Here is a 22440-nt window from a genome sequence, read left to right on the forward strand (position 1 = left end):
TGTGTGTGTGTATGACTATATGTATATATAAGTGTATCAATCTGTCATTCAAGTAAATAAATACATGTTTGAAAATTTTTTTTAATCTTGGGATTTTTTCCCATTGTGGGTAAACAATACTTCGGAGCATTCACACATTACTATCTTGAGCATTCACACATTACTATTACCTGACTCCCACAGCAGGTGGCGCTCTTGACTACTTTCTCCAAGAAACTCTTCCCTGGCCCGGCTTCCAGACACCATTTCAATGCTGCCATGCACACGGTTAATCTTCTACTGTATTTCTCCAACCCAGCACTATCTATCCACTCACTAGATAGTACCGTGGGTGCCATTCTCCCATTGACTTGAGTTTGAGGGGCAGAGGAGCTCCCGAGACACAGAAGACGGGAGAAAGTATTATCGTTATCAGTGACTTAACACACATGATTTTTCCTGTGTAAAATTTATTTGTTTATTTATTTTATTGAAAGTGGGGGGCAGGGAGGAGATAGAGATAGAGAAGAGAGAGAGATAGAGAGAGACTCCTATACTCTGGTTTACTTCCCAGGTGCCTACAGTAGGGGAGACTGGGGAGCAAGACCACAGTCCAGATCTCCCACACGGGTAGCAGCACCGGATCAAGTCCTTGAGTTGCCATCTGCTGCCCACGGAGTGAACATCAGCAATAAGCTAGAATAGGAACATCCACTTAAAGAACTTTGTTTTTTTTTTAATTTCAAGAACATCCTTAAACACCCTGATTGTGAGCAAGACAGAGCCACAACATCTCTCCTGCCCAGCCTCAGCAGTGACACACCTTCCGTTCTGTTATAGGTCAGTGTTCTGTCAAGGTCAGGTGAGGGACACAGGGTCATTTGCAAGGTGGCCTTGGGCAACGCATCATGAATCTTCAAGACTTGCTTCACAAAACAACTGTTGTGTGAGATTTTGAAGACCCTTGGATTCTGTGGTTCACATGGTGGTTGCGGTGGGAGGAACCACCATGGATGGTCACACTGAGGTATAGGGCTTCGGAAGCTCAAAGTGGAAGGAAAGCTGCGTGTCTGGAGAAAAGATCCTAGAAAACTGGGTCTGCGTGTGCCTTGAAGAATTCCAAGGTGGAAGGCACTGGAAATTAGGACTGGGGTCCCACTGGGAGCTGGGGCTCAGAGCCCACCCTAAAGAACATTCTCTGATGTACAAAGGCAAACAGGGGATTTTCCTGCCAGACTCAAATTGCTTGAATTATCAACGGTTTTATAAACTGTTACTTCCTGCCCCATATCCAACACAGGGAAGAAAAAACCGAAGTTCACCGGCTGTGCTGATTTCAGACTGGATCCTAGACAGTCTGCTTAAGATCTGCATGAGGGACAGTAAGGTCACTGGAGCTTTTGGGTTTTCCTGCTTTATTTGCACAATAGCTTGTTTACCAGGATCCCAGGCTGGGACCACGTGCCTGGAGGAAACAAGTTCTCATCTTAGTCTGAGGCAGCTTAGAAAGGAGGCAAAGGCCAGAGAGAGAACTGAGAATGACTGTGGAAAACGAAAAGGGACGGTTCGTGAGAGACACAGGGAATATAACAGAACAGCTTACACACATACATACACGCGTAAGGAAAAAGAGACGCACCCCCAAGCTTGGGAGACCCTCGCCCGGTAACCCCCAGTGGCCTCCCAAGTGTGGTCCCTCTACGTTTGACCAGCAGGTGGCACTCTCTGAACTCCCTTCCCCTTCCCCGCCTAAACAGTAAGGCAGGGGATTCGAGGGGAGGGAGAAACAGCAAAGCACTCCCCCAACCAAGAACAATTTCCAAACCCACCCCATAAGACTTTAAAACTGGGACAAAGCAGCGTCAGGCCCCAGCGGCTTCAATTGCACAACCTCAGCGCAGCCTCGGGAGCGGCCCGGCGGCCCACCCGGAGCAGCCCCTTTAAAACGACGGAGTACAAGTATTGGGATTCTTGAAACCTGAAACCCAGAAGGCGAATCGAGGCGGAAACCAGAGGGAAAACCTTGAACTCCTCCAGACAATTGCTTCCGGGGAGTTCCGAGAGAGCAAGCGGGGAATCCAGGGCCCGACTGGAGGGGCCCTCGGATGGCGCATCCCTGAGGGCCGGGAGAGCTCGTGCAGCGCGGGAAGGCGACGGCCCCGCTGTGTCCCCTCAGGCTGCAGGTCATGGCCCCCGTGGAGCAGAAAGCCCTGGGCGCCGGCTTGCAGTGGCTCTCGCTGGCCACCCTGGTGCTGCTCTGTGCCGGGCAAGGGGGGCGCAGGGAAGATGGGGGTCCAGCGTGCTACGGGGGATTCGACCTGTACTTCATTCTGGACAAGTAAGTGGCGGGAGCCGGGGAGCTGGGCACGGTGTGTCCTCCCCAGGCCGGGATACTCGCCGGGGTGGCTGTGGGACTGGCGCGCCTGGTTGCGGGGGACACAGAGGGAGCGCGGGAGGCGGCGGCCGCTGGGGCGAGCGGAGCTGGGGAGGTGACGCGGCCAGTCGTGGCGGGGACAGTCGGCTTTTCTGCCTGGTGTTTTTGTTGTTGTTGTTTTCTCCTGTGAGTGAGAGGATGCTCTTGTGTGGGTCGGTCGCTGCGTCTGCCTTCCCGTTAGGAGGAGAAAGGCTTGCTTTTGCCAGAGGCAAGACTTGAAGACCCGGGTTCGAGGCGTGGGCACCCTGAGGTCGGTCGTTGGCGCCGGGTCTGCCTTTGTTCCTAGGAAGAGGATGCGTGCTGTGTGGGCAGCGGGCAAGAAAGTGTGGCGTTGGAAGCTCGGGGTCGCTGTGGTGGGCTGGTCCTGGGTCTTGGACAGAGTTCAGCCGCATCTCTGCTGTCTGTCCTTTACACGCTGGTAATAGCTTCCCCTTCCCCAAGGTCCCCAGCCAGCAGATTCCTCCTCACCTTCGACCTGAGCTGTGAGTTGGGCTACCCAGGCGGTACAGGAGCTCAGGTTTCCTGCCTAACGTGCCTAGCGGTGCTTGGGTTCCAGGTCTTGGAGAGGGAGAACTGAACTCCCACCAGTTAAAACACTCCCTGGGTCCCTCAAGCCGCAGCCACCCTCTGCGGAGCACAAACTCAACCATAAGTTTCCCTGGAGAGGGAGTTTGGGCTCCTATACTTTGCGCTGCCCCGAGGCCAGGCAGGAGAGGCGCTTGCCGGTCCCCGCGGTGGGGAGATGAATTTCACAGACTGGAAAGTATTTGGGAGTTGGAAGGCGACTGCTGCAAAATAAGCTGCCCTGCTAGACACCAAATGTGCTTTGCAGTCGCCCCTGAAAGTTTGAGTGGTTTTTTTTTTTTTCCATAGAGGCTGAACTCCAGATTCTTTGGATGAAAAAGTGAGATCTCTTTCTTGCAGATTTATGGGAAGGTGGATACTGAAATTAGACTCCGCTGCTAAGAAATGGAATTTCTTTTGTTGCTACTTCTAGCAGCAGAGAGCACTAACTCGGAGAGGGCATGTTGAAACACACACACACACACACACACACACACACTCACTGCCAGTTGAGAAAGACGATCAGAAAGCTTGTAAGAATGGACAGCATCACCAAGTCCCTGGATAGAGTGAACAGGTAGAGGAGAGACAGTCCATTCTCCCCAAATTAATTTCTCCACTGAATCAAACTTCGCAAGTTTCTGAAGGAATTTGTTTAGATGATGGGAGAGATTTAGCAAAATGGTTTGAAGCATGTGTGTGTGTGTGTGTAAGAGAAAGTTAAAAAGAAAAGACCTGAAACATTTTTAGAACATCATGAAGACATTCTCTTCTCTCCAAATAATAAAGGCAAATTAATAAATACAAAGTGGGTAAGGCCAAAAAAACAGGTGGACAGAATAGAAAATCTAGAAGTGGGACAAACTCCATGTAAGCATTTAATAACATCTTCAAGCAGTAGAGAATAGATTCCTTATTTTTCAATAATTCTTGGACAAACGGTTGATGACACGAGATAAGATTATATTACACTTTACACACGCATTAAAATACATTCTAGAGGGGTCAAGCATTTAACCATTTAAAAATGAAATGCTCAGAGAACTAGAAAAATTAAAATTTAGATGAATATCACTACAATTTTTTTGTTTAGAGTTTTTAAGAGGAATACAATTTATAGGGAATAATCAGAGATTTTATACTTCTATAAATTAAACACACAAAAGAGTTCAAATTACCTAGCAATCATTAAAAAAAAGGTAATATGTATTTTTAAAAGGTTGGTTTAGTTGGTAAAGAATGTTAGTGCATAGAATTGGCAAATATGTGGGAGGTGTTCACTGTTGCACCTGCCTCAGGAGAGCATCAGCTGGGGCTTTCTCGCTAGGCTTGTGCCTTGCAGCAGGATTATGCAGGCTGTCAGAACTGTGCTGTACCTCTGCTGTCCCATATGGTAGCTGTTAGTGGTATGTGACTGTGGAGCACTTGAAATGTGGCTAGTGCAATTGGGACAGCGGATTTTTTTCTTTTGCTTGAGTTTAGTTCATTTAAATGCAAATAGCTGACATTTTGAAAGAGCAGCCAAGAACACACTTTGATGAGGATTCTACCTTTCCACTCAGAAATTCCGTGTTCCAAAGGGGGGAAAAATCCAGATAGTCACAAACAAGTGACTACATGGGTGCTCATACAGTGCTGTTTATACTAATGAGGAGGTGAAAATTACCTGAATGTACAACAGGCAGTTTGTCACCTAAGGTATGCCATATGCATAGTATTGAATGTACATTTCATCGTATGCGTGTTTACATTGTGAAGAATATGTAATGAAAATCTGTATGCTATTAGATGAAAATACATACACCAAACAGTTTTTTACCTTTGTAAAAAAAAATTAAGAGTGCATAGGTATGTGTTTGTAGTTGCCCAATAGAGTAGTAAGTCTCTCTAGAAGATAGAATTTTTGAGTTCTGTTTTATATGGTTTTTTTTTTTTTGCAACTTTCAAAATCTTCTGTAATGAACATACGCTACTTTTATACTCAACAACAAGAAGGTATTTGGAACTTTTAAATATCACATCAAATGTGGAGAGGGTCTTTCACATCCCCTTGTATTTCAGAAGACGCTGCTGCTTTATAGTTAATCCTGGAGTAAATTTCTGAGTGTACTCTGAGGTTCTTAGGAGCACATCAGAGACCCCCAAACACTCCAAGAACACGGTAGAGAGACCTTCTTAAGAGCACCCTTTACACTCAGGTGGACGCCCCGGACTTTCTCAGTTGATCTGTGGCTGGAAGAGAGGGCTGTTTTTGTTGCTGAGTCTTGGTAGGATGGTATATAGGCTTCCAGCTTGCCCCTCCCGCCAGCCCAGTGTGTGTGTGTGACTGTGAGTCTGTAACTGGTGAATGGATCAAAAGGCAGCCATGGCATACAGGCCCATGGGTGGTCCCTACAGACAGTGGTGCCTGTCCTGGAAAAGACACTCCTCCCACAGAACTCCCAGCACCCAGCCACAGCAGAGTGGCAAAGGAAAGAATGCTGACCTGTTTTTTCCTTGGGCTTCTGAGATCCTTCAGTTGGCAAGACACCATCTGCAGGCTGAGACCAGTGGATCACAGGGGACAAGATCCAGCAGCCGTTCTGTCCACCCTTTCCACTCCATTTCCCCCTGCGACTGGCTCTCTGTTTCATGGCGTTAAATCCCAGTTGATTTCAGCTGGGAGCAGGGTGCATCTCTGGCCTGGAGGGAACCCAGATTATACATTTCAGGGAACGTCGTGTTTTCTCAACCAGGAGCAGAGACTTCATAATGACAACACAGTTGACCACAGTAACACAATAGGGCATTATTAGTGGCTTTGGCGATGGGGCAGCACAAGGCTTTATACTGATGGAATTTCATGTTCATTTAAACATGCTTTTCTGGTTAGAGTCAGGAAAAAGGAGATTGCTGGGAATTCAGTCAGGGATTGGAAAAGTCAAGAGTTGCAAGGCCTCTAGGGTCCACACACAAACAGTAAAGGAGCAGCTTGCTTTTTGGAAGTCTCCGAGGTGGTGGAGGGTGGGAGGGACACATTTGTCCCACCAGTGCACATGAATATGTGTTTTCTCCAGCAGGACCCTACCTTTAGGACAGCATATCCTTAGGCATCCCCTGAGGACCGGTTTCAGAGAGAGTTATTTGTTAGTCACTTGAATTGAGAAAATGAATTCTCCAGCAGGAGTCTCTGGGAACTGATGGCTACAATCTGCATGCCCTGAGGACTCCAAAAGCAGTGGGGAATAGAACAGGAGGCACAGAGGAACGAGTGGGCTGAAGGAGGGGAGGAGGTGCTGAGCTGCTTTATTTATAGGACTTTCCGCAGCCACAGCCTGACACTGATTTCCTGCACCCAGTAAATCTTTAAACTAGCAGAGGCCTCCCACAGCCTCCCTAAGTGCTACTTCCCCATCAGACTCTCTGCTGTGACACCTGTGTCTTGTGCAGCATTGGGTTTTGGGTTTTTTTTTTGTTTGTGTGATTGGTTGATTGGTTTTCTCTTCCCCATGCCAAGGGCCACCTCGAGCCACTCACCCAGAGTTGCAGCTACAGCTCTTGCCACTGGGTGAGCCCAGGGCAGTGTCCGTCTGCAGGCTATACTCAACACACACACACACACACACACACACACACACACACACACACACACACACACACACACCCCACAGACTGGGAACCTCCCCGCCATGAGTAGTACTGCCTTCCAGGGAAATGACCACCGGCATGCCCAAAATGGAGTGTCCTTTATCTGGAGTGCTTACAACCAGAAGTATTTGGATTTCAGACTTTTTTTTTTTTTGAGGGTGTGGGTTATGGGATTATTTGTCGACACACAATGAGATATTCCACAGACAGAGCCCAAAACCAAATACACAAGTTTCATTTGCATTTCATATACACCACACACAGAAGGAGGTAATTCCACACAGTATTTCTCCTGCACCTGTGCTTTGACTGCAACTTCACATGAAATTAAGTGTGGTATTTTCCACTTTTGGTGTCCTATTGGCACTCAAAATGTTTTGGATTTAGGGGCACTTCCATTTTGCTGACTAAGGTTGTGCAGCCTGTACTTTCAAGGGAGATCTTTAAGAATCAGGCATCTTGTGAGTCCCATGATCTTTCACATCCTCCCAGAAGGGACCCAAAGACTACCCCTGCCACCACCCAAATTGGAGACAAGACAACCTTTTTCTAGCCCACTGAGTTAGGCAGCTGCCTGAGGATCCAGGATCAGATCATGACAGAACCAAGCCCTTGTCTGCTTCTGATGCCCAGCCCAGCTCTCTCTCTGCATCTCTGCCCTGTGTGTTTGGGCCATAATGAGAAACACATGACAGGACAACTAGAGGGACTGGGTGGATCCAAGGAATGAAAGCCCTGGCGCCAGAGTCTTAGTAAATCATGGTGCACGTGGCAATGAAGGCTTCTTAATTGAACTACTGCTCCACTGTCAGATCAGCTCTAGTTGACCATAGGTCTGGGGTACTCCTATCCTGCAGAACCCACAGAGATGCTTCAAAAATCTGGAAGGGTTCCCTGTGTGAATCAGGCCCTAAGGTGTGAAAGGACATCTGATTACATTTCAATGACCAAAGAATTCATCACTTATTTAGTTCAGTCTGATGGAAGGGGAAATTCAAATCTGTAGGATAATCAGCATGAAAAAAGTGGCTATACAGGCGCAGATAAGGAGTCCAGGAAAAGTACTTTTACAATGTGATTTGTCATTTTAAAAGATCAGGAAAAAATAATTCTACCAGAAGCCAGTTATTTATTTGTTGGCGTTAGGTGGATTCTATGGTTGGTTTTAAATGTTCCTTGTGTGAGGGTCCAGGTTTGGAGAGAATCTATCAAATCAGGCAATAATTGACACAGAGAGCTACTGACAAAGTGGAAGGTTTGGCAGTTGGGTAAAAAAAGAAAAAATAAACAAGGCCATAATGCATTGTTTTGTGTTTTTGTCTGGGCCAGCCAAGTAATTCCTTGTACCTTCCTTAGCTTCAGAGACCTGGTAAAACTCAGTGTCAAGCTCAGAATAGAAGCCAGGAGGATTGGGAGAAAGGCACCCGTCCCAAGATAACCTGTGATTATCTCCAAATGGTGAAAGACTCCTCGTGGTTCTAGAACAAACTTTGGCATCCGTTAGAGAGGCTTGGCTGTCACATAAATGCAAATGGAATTTGCTTGACGCCAATTCAGAACGTGTGCCTGTTTGGGTGTGGGGCCAAGAGACTAGATCTTGCCTCTCCCACCCATTACATTACTTTGCAACAAAAGACAGAGTATTTGAACATTCCCTGACATGTTTTTCAGACGTGTCAGATTCATGCCGAAAAAGTAATTAGATTTCTTCCATTTGACTCAGCTGGCTCATTCATTTGGCACAAATATGTTCTCAGTTTCAAACAAAAGTGTGCACACCAATGAAGACATGGATAACACAATGCTTACTACGAACAAGATTCTATTCCAGAAGGTACAAGGAATGCAAAAAGTATCAGCAAGCAGTCCCTGACTTGGCTTTTAAAGCAGAGTGACATTAGAAGGACTCTGGGCAGCTAAGCTAATTGGTCATTGAAGATCTGGGCAGGGTGCTGATGAAGTCAAGTTTAGATCAAGAAGAAGAAATGCTGAGCCCTTGCCACCTATCAGATCCTATGAGAAACCCTTCCCCTGCACTATCCCAGTCAGTTTTCCCAGCCCCCCATAAGATCTGGACAGCATGTTCATGTCACCCATGAGGAAACTGAAGTCCCCCAGAAGCTAGCCAAGATCCCTCTAAGAGGTGAAATGAAGCCTCAGACCCAAGCCTGTCTGACTCAAGATCTACCCACAGAGGCAAAAAGAATTTCAACATGCGAAGGAACGTTGAATCCCCAAGTTGGTTAGGTTGTGCTGCAGTAACAAAGAACTCCTGAAATTAAAGTGATGGAAGGTTTATTTTTGGTGTAGGTCATGTGTCTGACAGGGACCTCCAGAATCTCTTCTCACCTTAATTCTGCTAACCAAGCTGATGGAGACAACTTCATGACACCTGCTTCCCCCCATCACAGCTGCAAGAGAAGCAAGAGGATGTGGGGGGATGCCTGACTTGTAATGAATCACTTCAGCCAGAAGTGACAAACATCCTTCCACTCACGTCCATTCAGCCAGAACAAGGTTCATGGAACCTCAAGCTATGGAAAGGAACTTAAGAAATATGATCCTCCCGTGTGTCTAGAAAGAGAAGAAAACCGGATATGGGTAGTGGCCAATACTTGCTTCTCTTACAAACCTAACTTTTGCACTTCTGCTGCCTGAAAAAGCTAGAAAGTAGTCATTGCGACAGGTGAAAGGGGTATGATTTGTGGAGAGAAGTCACTTTTGAGCTATGCTGTAGATTTATTCAACAACTTGGCATGATGACAAATGGACTATTTGTGTCTGCCAATGAGGCAATGATGACTTTTACTCCTGTATTCCCTTCCGCAACCCTCCATACTTTACAAGAAACATGCCATACCATGAACAGAGATTAAATTCAACTCAATGAAAAGGTGAACTTGAGGTTGGATATATTTCTGTGCCACCTAAGGATTATGTGAATGCATTTGAAAACTTAAAGTCAAGATTTCCATAATTTGTGGAGTTTGAATGCACTAACCCAGGCTGGGGAGTTAAAGCAGTCCTTGGAATCCTGCAGCAGCCAAGCCAAGAGCATACACACATAGTGTAGGGGTTGATTCAGAGTCTGAATCAAGAGTATCTGGCTTTCAATTGAGCATCCTTGGAAATGTTTTTTTGGCATTTTCAGTGGGACAGTTTTTCCTGGGTGCGAATACATAGCTTTTGGGAATCTTTGCTTTCTAAATGCCATGTAACCTTCCTGGACATTGTGTTAACCAATATAAGTAGTCATTTCTATATTTCTAAGTACCTTCTTCTAGGGAAAGTGGTAGGGGTGGAGAATCCCTAAAGATAGGGCAAGCCAAGCCAGTAATGTTAGTTGTTGGCACCCAAGGACCATAACTAAACAGGAGGAACGTTTACCTGGGCGACAAACTGGGGATGTGTCAGGGACCAGAGGATGGATGCCAACTGTAAAATTTAGAAAGAAATATGCTAAGCAGGTGGATCTCAACTGTGGGCCAGATCAAACTGATAAAGCAAGCATTTTGTACATGGATGCCAGGCAGTAAGATGGTATTGATGGAGATGGAGATCACGATGATGGTGGTAATGATTTCTGGAGGAAGGAGATAGGATCTTGTAACAAAAAGCACCTCCACAAATCCGAGCAGTGCTACATGCCCAGCTAAGAAATTTGTTGAATTGGAGATTTATCAAAGTGTGCTGGATTTCTGGAATTACAAAATGCGCAAGATGTGTCTAGCTCTCTGAGTTTATGAGAAGAGACAGAGTAATGAAGAACGTAATGAATTTTGGTCTGGGAGAGAGATACTTTGGAGGCCTTAGAGAGGAGCTGACTTTGGATGTCAAAATTGAAAGCTGAAAAGGATTTTGTCAACTGACAAACTAAAGAAAGAGACACCAAACAGAAAACTAAAGTGGCATATACTCCTTGTGGTGTGAGTGTGGCAAAGGATCTGGATTTTGTCCCTTCAGCAGCAGTTATGGAATTAAAGGTTTCTGAAGACAAGAGCGGTCAGCTTTTGTATGTGTTATAGAAATGCTTATATATGAGTACTCAAAAAAGTTTGTGGAAAATTTAAATGAAAAGATAAGTTGATTTGGTTGCAAGAAATTTGGAGGTCCATACGTAGTTTTCTCATAAAATGCAGTTTCAAGAAGACTCTGTTAGTTTAAAAAGCTTTTGCACCAGAATAAATGTATTCTTCAAAACACTTTCCACAAGCTTTTTAGGACATCCCCATAGATCATCTATTCTTCTAGTAGGAATGGGGGGGATATATGAAATTTGGCACTTTTTTGCATCAAGAATCAATAGGAATTATGAGCGCTTGGGAAAGGAATGCTTGAGGATTGAGCTTCAGATGGAAAGAGAAGTTCCGTGTGGACATGTTGAGCTTGAACATGTGGGACACTGGGTTGGAGATGGTGAATGGGCTGTTGGATGATACCTGAGAGCTGAAAGTTAAGTTCTGAGCAGCAATAGCCCAGATTTGGAAAATGTCAAACAGAGGTGGGGTTTGAAGAGAAGGGTGGCCAGGATCCAATCCAGAGGAACTGCCAACAGGGAGTGTCTGGGCAAAAACAGAAATCGACTGAACCAAGTTTGGGAAACAGCAGGCAGAACAGAACCAGAAAGAAATGAGCCACTGAGGCAAGGAGGGGCAGAGCGTTGCCAGAGGGCTGACTGAACTCGCCCCTCCCCTATTTGTAGTCTTGGTGAACAATCACACCACAGAACCAGCCCCAATGCCAACGATCTGGAAGAAGTCCTTTCCTTCATGCTTCTTCCTCCTTCCTTTCTTTCTTAAGATTTATTTGTTTCTGTTTGGAAAGGCAAATTTAGAGAGAAGCAAAGATAAATATCTTCTATTCGCTGGTTCACTCCGCAGATGGCTGCAACAGCCAGAGATGAGCTAATCTGAAACCTGGAACTAGGAGCGTCTTCTAGGTCTCCCACCTGGGTACAGGGTCCCAAGACTTGGGCCACTGTCCTCTGCTTTCCCTGGCCACAAGCAGGGAACTGGTTGGGAAGTGGAGCAACTGGGACATGAACCAGCGCCCATATGGGGCCCCCGCACTTATAAGAGAGTTAAACCATTGTGTTCACCTGAGTAGTTCTGTCTTTCACCCTGCAGGCCTGATGTCTGCTCCCACTTCTCTCCTGAGTCTATCAGGCTCTCTGCTTTGCCCAGCTCAGGTTTTTGCCGTTGTATACCAGATCAGAGATACATTCTCTACATCGATCTTTTTACCACCTTTCTTGACTTTCTCCCCGCCTTGCATTCCTGTACCAAACTAATCTTTTTTGAACAGTTTAATCTTGGCACAGTTTTTCCTAATTCGTGCACACTCCCTCCACCCCAGCTTTAAACACTTCCAAAGGTCTTGGAAGAATGTGTAAATTTTGATACATTTATAAGTATGAATAAAGTGTAAATACCTTAGCAGATATTTAAGGCCCTTATTACTTAGGCATTATGTATTTCCCAAGCTCCATCTGTGACCATGACCCAACTCCTTGTAATTCCAAGTAATGTGTGGCTCAGAATCTCCTAATGCTCTAACGATGTATATCCCACGAGAAGCAATAGCATGGTCCAGTGTCACAAGATTGAGAGGAATCACCCTTAGTGTTTGTCCTCTGCAGTCCCATCCAGTGACCTTATCCTCTTTTCCTCATCCCCTAATGCTCAGTATTTGCCACCCAAACTCATAGGCATCCATGACAACTTTTTGGAACAAGGCCTTCCAAACATTTTGGTGCTAAAATATCATGATCAAAATTAGTCATCCTATCATAAAAATGTCAAATATATGATAAATGCAAATGCCAGGTTTACAGAAATTACGTAGAATGTGAAAGGAAAAAATAATCATATGATCACTGTACACCAGTTATAACAGTAAACAACACAAGGTAAAGGGATATACAAGTTGCCATTATACTGCACTAAGGATAAATAAGTGTAGGATGGAAAAGATCATTGTTAATAAGATTAACCAAACATCCTTCCTCCTGATTTTCCCAGGATAATCCGGGTCTAGGCTTGTGTCCTAGTATACTTATCAATAGATTTTTCTTTTATTCTCAACAAAAGTTTCTGTTTGAATTTCAAATTATATGGTCACCCTGATTATCAATTTTATAAAAGGTGAAATCAAAAGAACAAAAGGAGAGAAGATTGAAGGCCAAACAGATGAAGCATTTTGTCTTTTGTTTTGTTAAAATGGAAAGTCAGTTTAGTATTCCTGATTCCACTTAAGTGTCCTAGTTTAAGACTTTCTTGGTATCCCTACTCATGGATTCCCATATTTTTCATGGAGGTACCTTCGTACATCACAATCTCAGCCCCTAACACAGTGACTTGTGACTGTACATTTCCCCCCCCTTCCATGAGGAGGCAGTATTTCATTGTAACTAAGAACCCCCGGGTTAAACCCCAAAAGAATTATGAATATAATGGACTTAGTGCATGGACTCTAAGGCTAGGCTAACTGGCTTCAAATCCCAGCCCTACCACTTTTTAGCTATATGTCCTTGAGCAAATTTCTTAACCCGCCTGTGAACTCAGCTTTCTCATCTGTAAAAAAGAAACCAGTAGGAGCCAGCACTGTGGCATATTGTAAGCTAAGTTCCTGCCTGTGGTACCATCATCCCATATGTGTGCCAGTTCATATCCCAGCTGCACCACTTCTAATCCAGCTCCCTGCTTATATGGCTTTAGAAGGAAGAAAAGAGTGGCCGAAATGCTCAGGTCCCTGCACCCACATGGAATATGCAGAGGAAACTCCTGGCTTCAAATTGGTTCAGCTCCAGCTATTGTGGCCATTTTGGGAGTGACCCAGTGGATGGGAGATTCTCTCTCACCTCTCCTGCTCTCTGTATCTCTGTCCTCAAAATAAAAACTATTGTTAAAGGAAGCCAGTACCATATATATGTCTTAGGATCATTGTGCTCCAAACTGAGTTGGCCACACTGAGACTACTAGGTGCTACTAAATGGCAGTAAATACAAAGTGGTCAGCACACAGACTATAAATACTCAATACACATCAAATGTTGTTAGTATTCATCTTTATAGGCTTCAAAAACACACCGGCATTCAAGATCAGGTTGCCACATCAATCCATGTTATATGTATTACAAGTAAGTTCTGCAAGATGAGAACAGAATAATCCACACACTTCAGTAGAAACAAAGGTGCCCACAACTTTTGGACATGTTATTTTGGACCAAAATATATGAAGAAACTGAGAGTTAAGGAGCTTAGTGAGGAGCTGTGTCGAAGATGAGGAAGGGAAGTGTTTGATTTCAGAAAAAGAAGATGAGCATAGATACATTCTCCTTCACCTCTTTCCTCCACCCTCCACCTCCAACTAGCACCTAAAACCATACCATCTCCCCAAAGGGGAGATCTGAAAGAGGTGTCCAAGAGAAGTCTGCATCAGGTCCATGACAGTGATATATACCACACTGCAAGAAATGAGACCAGGAACAAAGCAGATGTGCTGAGCTTGCAGAAGGCCAGCCAGTCTACCTTCAGCTCTGCTGCCAAGTTGCAAAAACATCTGGAGAAAATATTTGAGGGGCTCCAAGAACATTCCCAGATTTGGAAATGAGTCTGAGGTCAAGGGTGGGACAGGAGAGGCCCGCAACCATCCCCTTGGAACCCTGTCTTCATTGTGCCTCACCATCCTGCAGAGGCAGCTGCATCCTGTATTCAAAAAGGAAATGAAGCCATAAAAAAGACAGCTTGCAAAAGCCAGGCATCTGTAACAGCAACTTCATCCCAGCTCTGCTAAGTCCTGCTTGTAGATCCTGGACCTCCATGGAAATACCCGAGTTCTGGCTTTGATTATGTGGATGTAGGAGGGATCAGGAGGGAGTCTGGGTATAGCACATTGTGAACTTGATGTTAAGACTGCAGCACCAAAAAGAAACTCCTACATATGGCAGTATGGAATGAGGTAACCAGGTCCAGAAGAAACGAATCTTGCAAGGATGAAGTTCCTTTATGGAAATAGCCAGAATCATTCTGTCCCCTACTATCCTGTCTCTCCTCTTAGACATCAAAGCCAACCACCTTCCCCTACATTAGTCTCCAGAGAATGCCTTTATATATGCATATATATATGTATGTGTGTGACATATTGCAAACACACACACACAATTTTAGAAGCAAATATCAGAGAATCATTCCTTTCCACATTCAAGGATAAAAGCAGAACCTAGATTTTAGCACTGTAAACCAGTAACTAAACAAAACTTCTGAAGTAGGAAAAGTTGATAATATTGGAAAGCATTTTTAATAGAGAAAAAAAAGATAAACCATAGCAATATGGATTTCACATTAGAGAGTTAGGAACTAAATATAAAATGAGAAGACAAAGGGCCTAGAAGAGTTGAGGAAGTATAAAACAATACAGGAAATCTTAAAGTCAACAAGAAGCAGTAGAGAGCAGAGCTGACAACATAGAAAATGATGTAAATGACAAGGGTGTGCTTGAGAAATTCTCTTAATTTAAAGATAGAAATGCAGTTAGGTGAGAATGATAAGAGAGAAAAATATGAACAACAAAAACAGACATTCAAGATATTAGGAGATTTTGCATTGCTGGCATATGGTCAGGTAGAAACATTCAAAGATTTGTCAGAGGAGAATTTTTCTGATCTAAAAATAGCCTGAAAGTGCAGATTGAATGGACTCATTAAATAATTCTCAGAATTAACTGTGTATTAAAAAGGGCTAAAATTTATACTCTGCTGCTGATTAATTTTAATGTAAAAGATAAACGAAGTATTTTTAAAAGATTTATTTTATTTATTTGAAAGGCAGAGTTACAAACAGAGGGAGGGGGACACACACACATACAGAGAGAGAGATTTTCTGCTCTGTTGGTGCACTCACTAAATGTCTGCAATGACTAGGGGTGGGCCAGCCTGAAGTCAGGAACTAGGAGCTTCATCTGGGTCTTCCATGTGGGAATAGGGGCCTAAGGATATGGGTTCTCTTCTGCTACTTTCCCAGGTGCATTAGCAGGCAGCTGGATAGGAAGTGAAACAACCCAGGCTTGAACTGGCATCCATAAGGGATGCCAGCATTGTAGGCAACCACTTAATCCAATACCTCACAATGTTGGCCCCAAATGAATTGTATCTGGGAAAAAAGATTACTTACAAAGGCTTAGTCTGCAACATTACATACAAAAGAATTTTATTAATAACAGTCATCTTTTATGATAGATAGCAATTTTTTTGATGGATATGTGGTGTAAAATGTTTTACATGGCCAACATGTTACATATGACGAAAGAGAAAAGTCTTTTTAGATGGATTCAAGGTTTAAAAAATTTGTTTAATGTACAATTGCTGCATAAAAGAAGTGATAATGATCATTAAAGCCACTTACATAAATTTAGGAGCATTTTCAGTAAACTGTAACAGGAAAAGTCAGTCATGAGAAAGAAAGATTTACAGTATTTGTGAACATTCAAATCTAGTGAAAATAGTGACTACCATATTAAATATTATTAAAAATGACAATTTGGGAAACAACGCCAAGAATTTACACAGAAAGAATACAAGAATTAGAATTATGAGAAAAGAGATGGACAAAATGAAAGCTAGGTGCAAGCTATTGAATATGCATACAATGAAATTATCTGAAGAGAGTGTTTCTGAGATACAATCAAACATAATTTGCCTTAGCTGCAGAAAGATTAGAGTTTTCAGATCCAGAGGACTGACTAAAAACTCAATCTAACTCAGTTTGTTTTTATAAAAAGCTATAAATTTCTCAGTCTCAAATTTTTGAAATATGAGAATAATTAGAAAAGCTTATATCCTTCTAAAAATGAAAACCAAGACTTCGCCCCCATAAAAAGAAAAGGATACTCAGATCCACACTGGAGTTTTTAAACAGTAAATACTCAAAAAAAAAAAAAACCCTCTGGTAGTTTGCATACACAATCTTTAGTGCCACATGACTTTCAAATTTTTTAGTCAAGCTTCCTTAGACTTACAGAAACTGAAAATGTACACCTACTCCATAACCTATCTGGAAAAATTACATGAAGATATTATTACCTAAATAGGAAACCTAAACCTACTTCAAATAAAATACAAGGAAAGAAAAACACACATTGTAAAAAAAAAAAAAGTGTTGGTTCCAGGAAAGTTGTCATTATGTTAACTCCAAGGTTATGTAGCAAATTTTAAAATTTAAGGAATGGGATTCTCAAACAGTAAATTGAAAAGGATAGCTTTTATGCAAGACAGTAGTCCTATTACATATAATATATAAGTAAATGTAGTTTGTCTGGAACTCTCAAATTCTTTTCTCTCTCCTAAGTCTATCTAGTAGATATTAGGAGGAAGAAAAATCCCTAAATTTTAACACAAAATAGTCTTAGCATTCCAATGTGCACGAGTTTGAAAATCCCTTTAAGTCTTCCTAACCTTCTTCTCCCCATCTCATCACCAGTGCCTCAGGGTTTGGGGAGGGAGCTGATTTATCCTTGGGAGAACTTCCTTTGTCTTTGAACCAGCTGATACCATGGAATTCCTTTCACATCCAGAAGGAACACAAAAGTTCAATGCTGGTTAAACCCTTGGAGAAAAAAAAAAATGGAGAGTAATGTTTTTTTGTCAAGCTGGCAGGGATCTGGTACCAACTGTAACCAAAGAGTATGTTTATACAGAAAATTTCCAACCAACTTTTGAGTAATACCTTTAAATCATGAGTCAAATACATTAAAACAAAATTGGCCATGTAGTAAAATATACTAAGGTCAAATAAAATTTATCCTAAGAAGGTAAGTCTGGGTAGCTATTTAGCACATGTGTTAAGATATCTCACATTTATTTTGATAGCTGAGGATTAAAATCATATTAACATTTCAACAGAATATGAAAGACAACTCCCCGAATCCTGGCACATCCAAAGGTTATGGCGAATAAGAACAAGAATTAATGAAGTTGATTTAGTAAATATATTTTGAATACTATATCCCACAGGGAATAATCTTGCTTTTCAAATGCCCGTGAAATATTTATTAGTTCACAAATAATGTCTCCATATATATTGCAAAGCACAATTTTCCTAGTCTACATTCTCAGCACTATAAATAACAGGAAATGAATAATGAGGTATACTGAGACTTCAGCTATCAGAGAGAAAACTTTAGGTTTTCATATTATCTTGTGTGAGAAACACATGACAGTGACTAAAGGAATTAGGAAAAATAAGATCCAAAGAAGCTATCTAGGACAGAAGTTGGCAAGCCTGGACCTGCTATCTGTTTTTGAAAATAAAATTTTGTTGTAGCACAACCACACTCACTTTGTTTATGCACTTGTCAATGACTGCTTTCGTGTTATACTGTTGAGTAGTTACCCTGCAGACCATATACTGCCCCCTCTCTAAAATATTTATGTCTGACCCTTTCTAGAAAAAAGTTTGTTAATATTTGCATTAAAAACAGAAAAAAAATACAGTTGTAACTCAAACAGAAAATGGGCAAAGAGTTCCATGGACCTGTGTAGTCTTCCAGGGCCCCTAAAGTAGAATGACCTGGCTCTTGGTTTAATGCTCTGCCGATGCCATCTTGAACTTCTTAGTGCCTTTTGAACAAGAGGTTCTGTGTTCTCACTTTGCACTGGGTTCTGAAAATTATGAACTTGATGCTAAATGATACAAAGAAAGCAAAAATTAATAATAATGAAAATGAGAAAACTGGTGACTTATATATATTTACATGCATACTAACATGATCATGAAGTCAGCTCATCTTGCTCTGTAGATCAGTTTCCCTGAGACCTGAGCATGACACTCCTATTCTTGTCCTTCCATTTTTGTGATTCTCACATAGCAGAGCTGGAGGGCTGAGAGTTCTTAGCCTTCTGTCCTATGACCTACACTAAGGCACACATTTCTTGGTCAAGTGACAACAATGTCTTTCCTGTATTGTGATCCGAATCCTCTTCTCTGCTACAGGCATTTAGAAAATTCATTTTACATAGCCTTGCTTCCAAATCAATGATCTTGCTCCAATATTACTTGCAGACATTCCAAACAGTGTCTCAACTCCTATACCAAATGCTCTTCCCCAGAGTTTCATTTTGAATCTCAAATATTAGCTTCTTTTTCTCCTTTCCTTTTCATCACTGTAGACCCTGGTGAGTAGATGCCTCAAACTGATGGGAGTGTGTTAGATCACTTTTGGGTAAATTCAAAGAAAAAAGCACAATGAAATTTTAAAAATATTATCCCTGTTACACACATTCATAAATACACATACACATATATGTAGTGACAAGTATGTTTATCATAATGCTGATCTAAAACTGAAAAATAAGCAACCCAATATACAGAATAAAATTATCCCAATAATAAGGTATCTTATAAACCAAGGGAAATGCACATTCTACAGGTAGTGCTAGGGAAAACAAATTAATGCAATGGAAATTTGCTGCTAACCATAGTCACCTTAGGTGTAAATTTAAGAAGGAATCATAACCAGCAAAGATGCACAGGACAGTGCATCTCTATGGTGCAGGGCATGATACCATCCAGGATTGGAGGATGAGAGATTTTACCCTGCTTTTGTCTATCCCTGCTGAGCCTGCATTTCCAACAGCCAGCATGTTGCTTGTGTGCTACAGTATTTTTAAATTCTCTCTTTTGGTGCTCTCATTCTGAGTCACTTCCTCCCAAGTGACAACATCCATGGCTGTCTTTCTCAGGGCTGTGAAGAGGCTGTGGTGACCTGGTCCCAGAGAGTGTGCAAGATGTAAGAAAGTCAAGCTTTATAGTTCAGTTATGGGAAGCACCATTTGGGAGCTAATCATTTAGCACTTATCTTTAACAACACTTCTTGTAAAGATTCAACACCTGCCGTTAGCAAGAGTGCTTTTAAAAAATCTAGACTTTTCTTAAAACCCATCTCCTACATCTAATATCTATATAGATACATAGATATAGATACACACACATATATTAAGTTATATATATATAATGAATGCCAAAATTACATACATTTTGCATGTCAAGTAGGAGTAGAGTGAAAATGAATTAAAGACAAAAGCAAGTGTGAATTATTATTGGGTAGCCCTGTTTAATCAGAAAAGGAATGCAAATGAATTTCTGACCGAGAAGTAAGGCTAAGCCTTCAAATCAAAGGAGTAGTATCATAATGCTGATCTAAAAGGATTTACTTTATTTTTTATTAAATTTATTCATTAATTACATTGTGTTGTAATTTCATAGGAACTGGGATTCTCCCCACACTTCCCCACACCCTCCCCCCATGGTGGGTTTACTTTAAATCCCTGCTCCTCCTTAAGCTGGGAGCCAAGAACAGTCTTCCAATTCTAGTGAAAGCTGTGTGTATTACCAACACTCTGCCTTGCAACCAAGGATGCTTTCCTCACCACACAACTTCTCTACTTGTGAAGAAATTGGACATGGGCTTGAGGAGAAGGGGGGTTTCTCTCTAATAATTAAGTTTCTTGCCTGACTTTTCACTAATTAAAATTTCAGAGATTATTTTCCTGGTCGTATGGACCCCAAAAGCATTACATTTCAGAAGTAAACACAGCCAAATGGCGTCTAAGAAAGACTATTGATTCTAGTAGAAAGGAATTGTAGGCATAGAATTTTGGATTGGACAAGAGTTGATAGCCAGTTATGTTGTGGAGGTGGCCACTGGCTAGGCGTGGCCAAGTTCTTTCTCCTTGCAAGATTTATTCAAAGGCAAAGCCAAGGTAAACACTCACAAAGCAATGGGGGCTATCTCAAGAGAAAGGAGTTCCATCCTTAACAAAGTTTACAATCATCCTTTCATGGGATCTGAAGCCATTAGGGAGCAATGTCTGGAATGATACCCAGTTGGGAGTGGAATTTGTGTTGCGTTTAAGTGCCATCTATTTCCATGCCTTTTTTTGTTGCAGAAGTATCATGGTGCTAGGTGCTTGATGAGAGTGAGTGTGCTGACCATGATAATTTTATTATAATGACCTAAGGCCATTCACAGGTCTGTAAGTTATTTTGGATATTTCTGGCTGGTGCTGGCTCTTGAGTATCACGACCCTGGAAGCTGCAGTTGGCACAGAAGGGAGTGGGATTGGGGCAGTACACAGTGCTGTGGTGCAAGACAGGTGCTGGCAGTCCTTAGTCCATTAGCCATCTCCCTGCCTTCCAAGACATTGCACAGTACCGGGCCATGATCCCAGCATCTGTCCCACCTGAATGAAAGCAGCCCAGAACCAGTCCTTGAAACTTGAAGAATCAGTTGAATTCTGACCAAGAGAGAGTTATAAAGCTTTCCAAGCCCAAGACCAAGCTGTACAGTTCTGGGGAGCTCTTGGGAAATGCCTAGCTGCCTTTAATTCATCCCAGAGAGCTATGGTTGGTGGAACAGCCCCAGTCACCAGGAAGCTATGCTCTTCCACCGCTAACTCATCTGAGAAGGCTCCTAAGGTTTACACAGGGTCATAGCCCCGGGGAGGGGAGGGTATCCAAGCCAAGGTAAAGCTGGTCCTATCCCCTCAGCCAAAGGTCCAGGAAGCTGCCAGGAGCAACAGAGACTTCTCTGTGTTCTCTTCCTTCCATTCAATGAACAGGTATAGGATGGGGAGGCACATTTCTTTCTGGTTCTCACAAGGCAGGCTTGAAAAAACAGTGACTGCAGCACAGTATCATAGGAAATGATGCAATTTTACCAAAGAGAATGTGGCAGGGCAGTGAGCCTCATCTGGAGAGTCCAAAGCAAGCAGCAGAGACAGAGCTGAGTCTTGAAGAATTAGCAGAAGTTTACCAGTGTGGACAAGTGGCGATCCAAGGAGATGGAATGTGTGTGAAGGGTGATATAGTAGAACTAAAAGGATTTGCTTTGGATAGGAGCCAGCCTGCTCAAGCCATGTGACTAGCTGGAAGCCATACCACGCCAGCATTCATTGGCCCTGCCTCCTTCCTCACCCTGACCCCTCTTCTCCATGCCCTGGCACTGTCCTCCCATTGTAGTCTGAGGTGCTGTCACATGATATTGGCTGCTCTGCCCAAACACAGCTACCAGGCCTATCAGTGTTTCATCTTCTCTTTCCTCTGTCATCTTCCTCACCAGTTCCCATCTACCCTGAGTGCCAGACAACAATCCCCTCCTCACAGCCTGTATAGATAGGACATTACACTCTCATTCCTTTGTTCAAAGGACAAATCTCAACTGTAGTGCTTGTCACAATACATCACATTTAATCCATCTGTATTCCCCATTCAACTACACTTTCTTGGACAACACATACCATCTCTTATCGCTACACCTGAGCAGCTGGAGTAGTGCTAGGGAGCAAGTGATTTCCTGGGATGGAGTAAGAAATGCAAAATCCGCTGTGTTAATTTCTTACTGCTAGGGATGCCAGATACTATCTCAAATTAGCCAGAGTTGGGTTCAGGATCAGTACATGAAAATGTGATTATGATAAACAGCTCTTGTATGTGGAAGGATCCAGAATTCACCCTTTACTCCTTGCAAAGTGTTCTTTTTAGAATTCTAGAGCAATCTGTAGTTTAAAAACAAAAAAGAACAAAGGATAATATAATAAACATTCATGAGTTCTCCACTTAAAATCAGCAAATGCTAAATTATTGCATTTGTTTCACATTAAAAAATAAAGTATGTTTGTATAAATTATCCACTAATGGATATTTATGACATTTTGTCTCTAGCAGGCAGTGAAACAAGGGTCCTGGCACAGTAGCCTAGTGGCTTAAGTCCTTGCCTTGCACGCTCCGGGACCCCATATGGACACCAGTTTGTATCCTGGTGGCCCCACTACCCATCGAGCTT

General features: G+C 42.7%; 1 protein-coding gene across 1 annotated transcript in view; it reads left to right on the plus strand.

Annotated features, from left to right (window-relative positions):
* The first annotated feature begins 1794 nt into the window (after window positions 1–1794).
* ANTXR1 (ANTXR cell adhesion molecule 1) overlaps window positions 1795–22440 on the plus strand; it is a 194909-nt gene continuing 174263 nt past the window's right edge. The window contains exon 1 of the mRNA XM_058667911.1: window positions 1795–2317. Coding sequence (XP_058523894.1) covers window positions 2166–2317 — 152 coding nt within the window. The 5' untranslated portion in view covers window positions 1795–2165. The remainder of the gene's footprint in view (window positions 2318–22440) is intronic.

This window comes from Ochotona princeps, chromosome 8 (assembly GCF_030435755.1).
Source record: "Ochotona princeps isolate mOchPri1 chromosome 8, mOchPri1.hap1, whole genome shotgun sequence".
NCBI lineage: Eukaryota > Metazoa > Chordata > Mammalia > Lagomorpha > Ochotonidae > Ochotona > Ochotona princeps.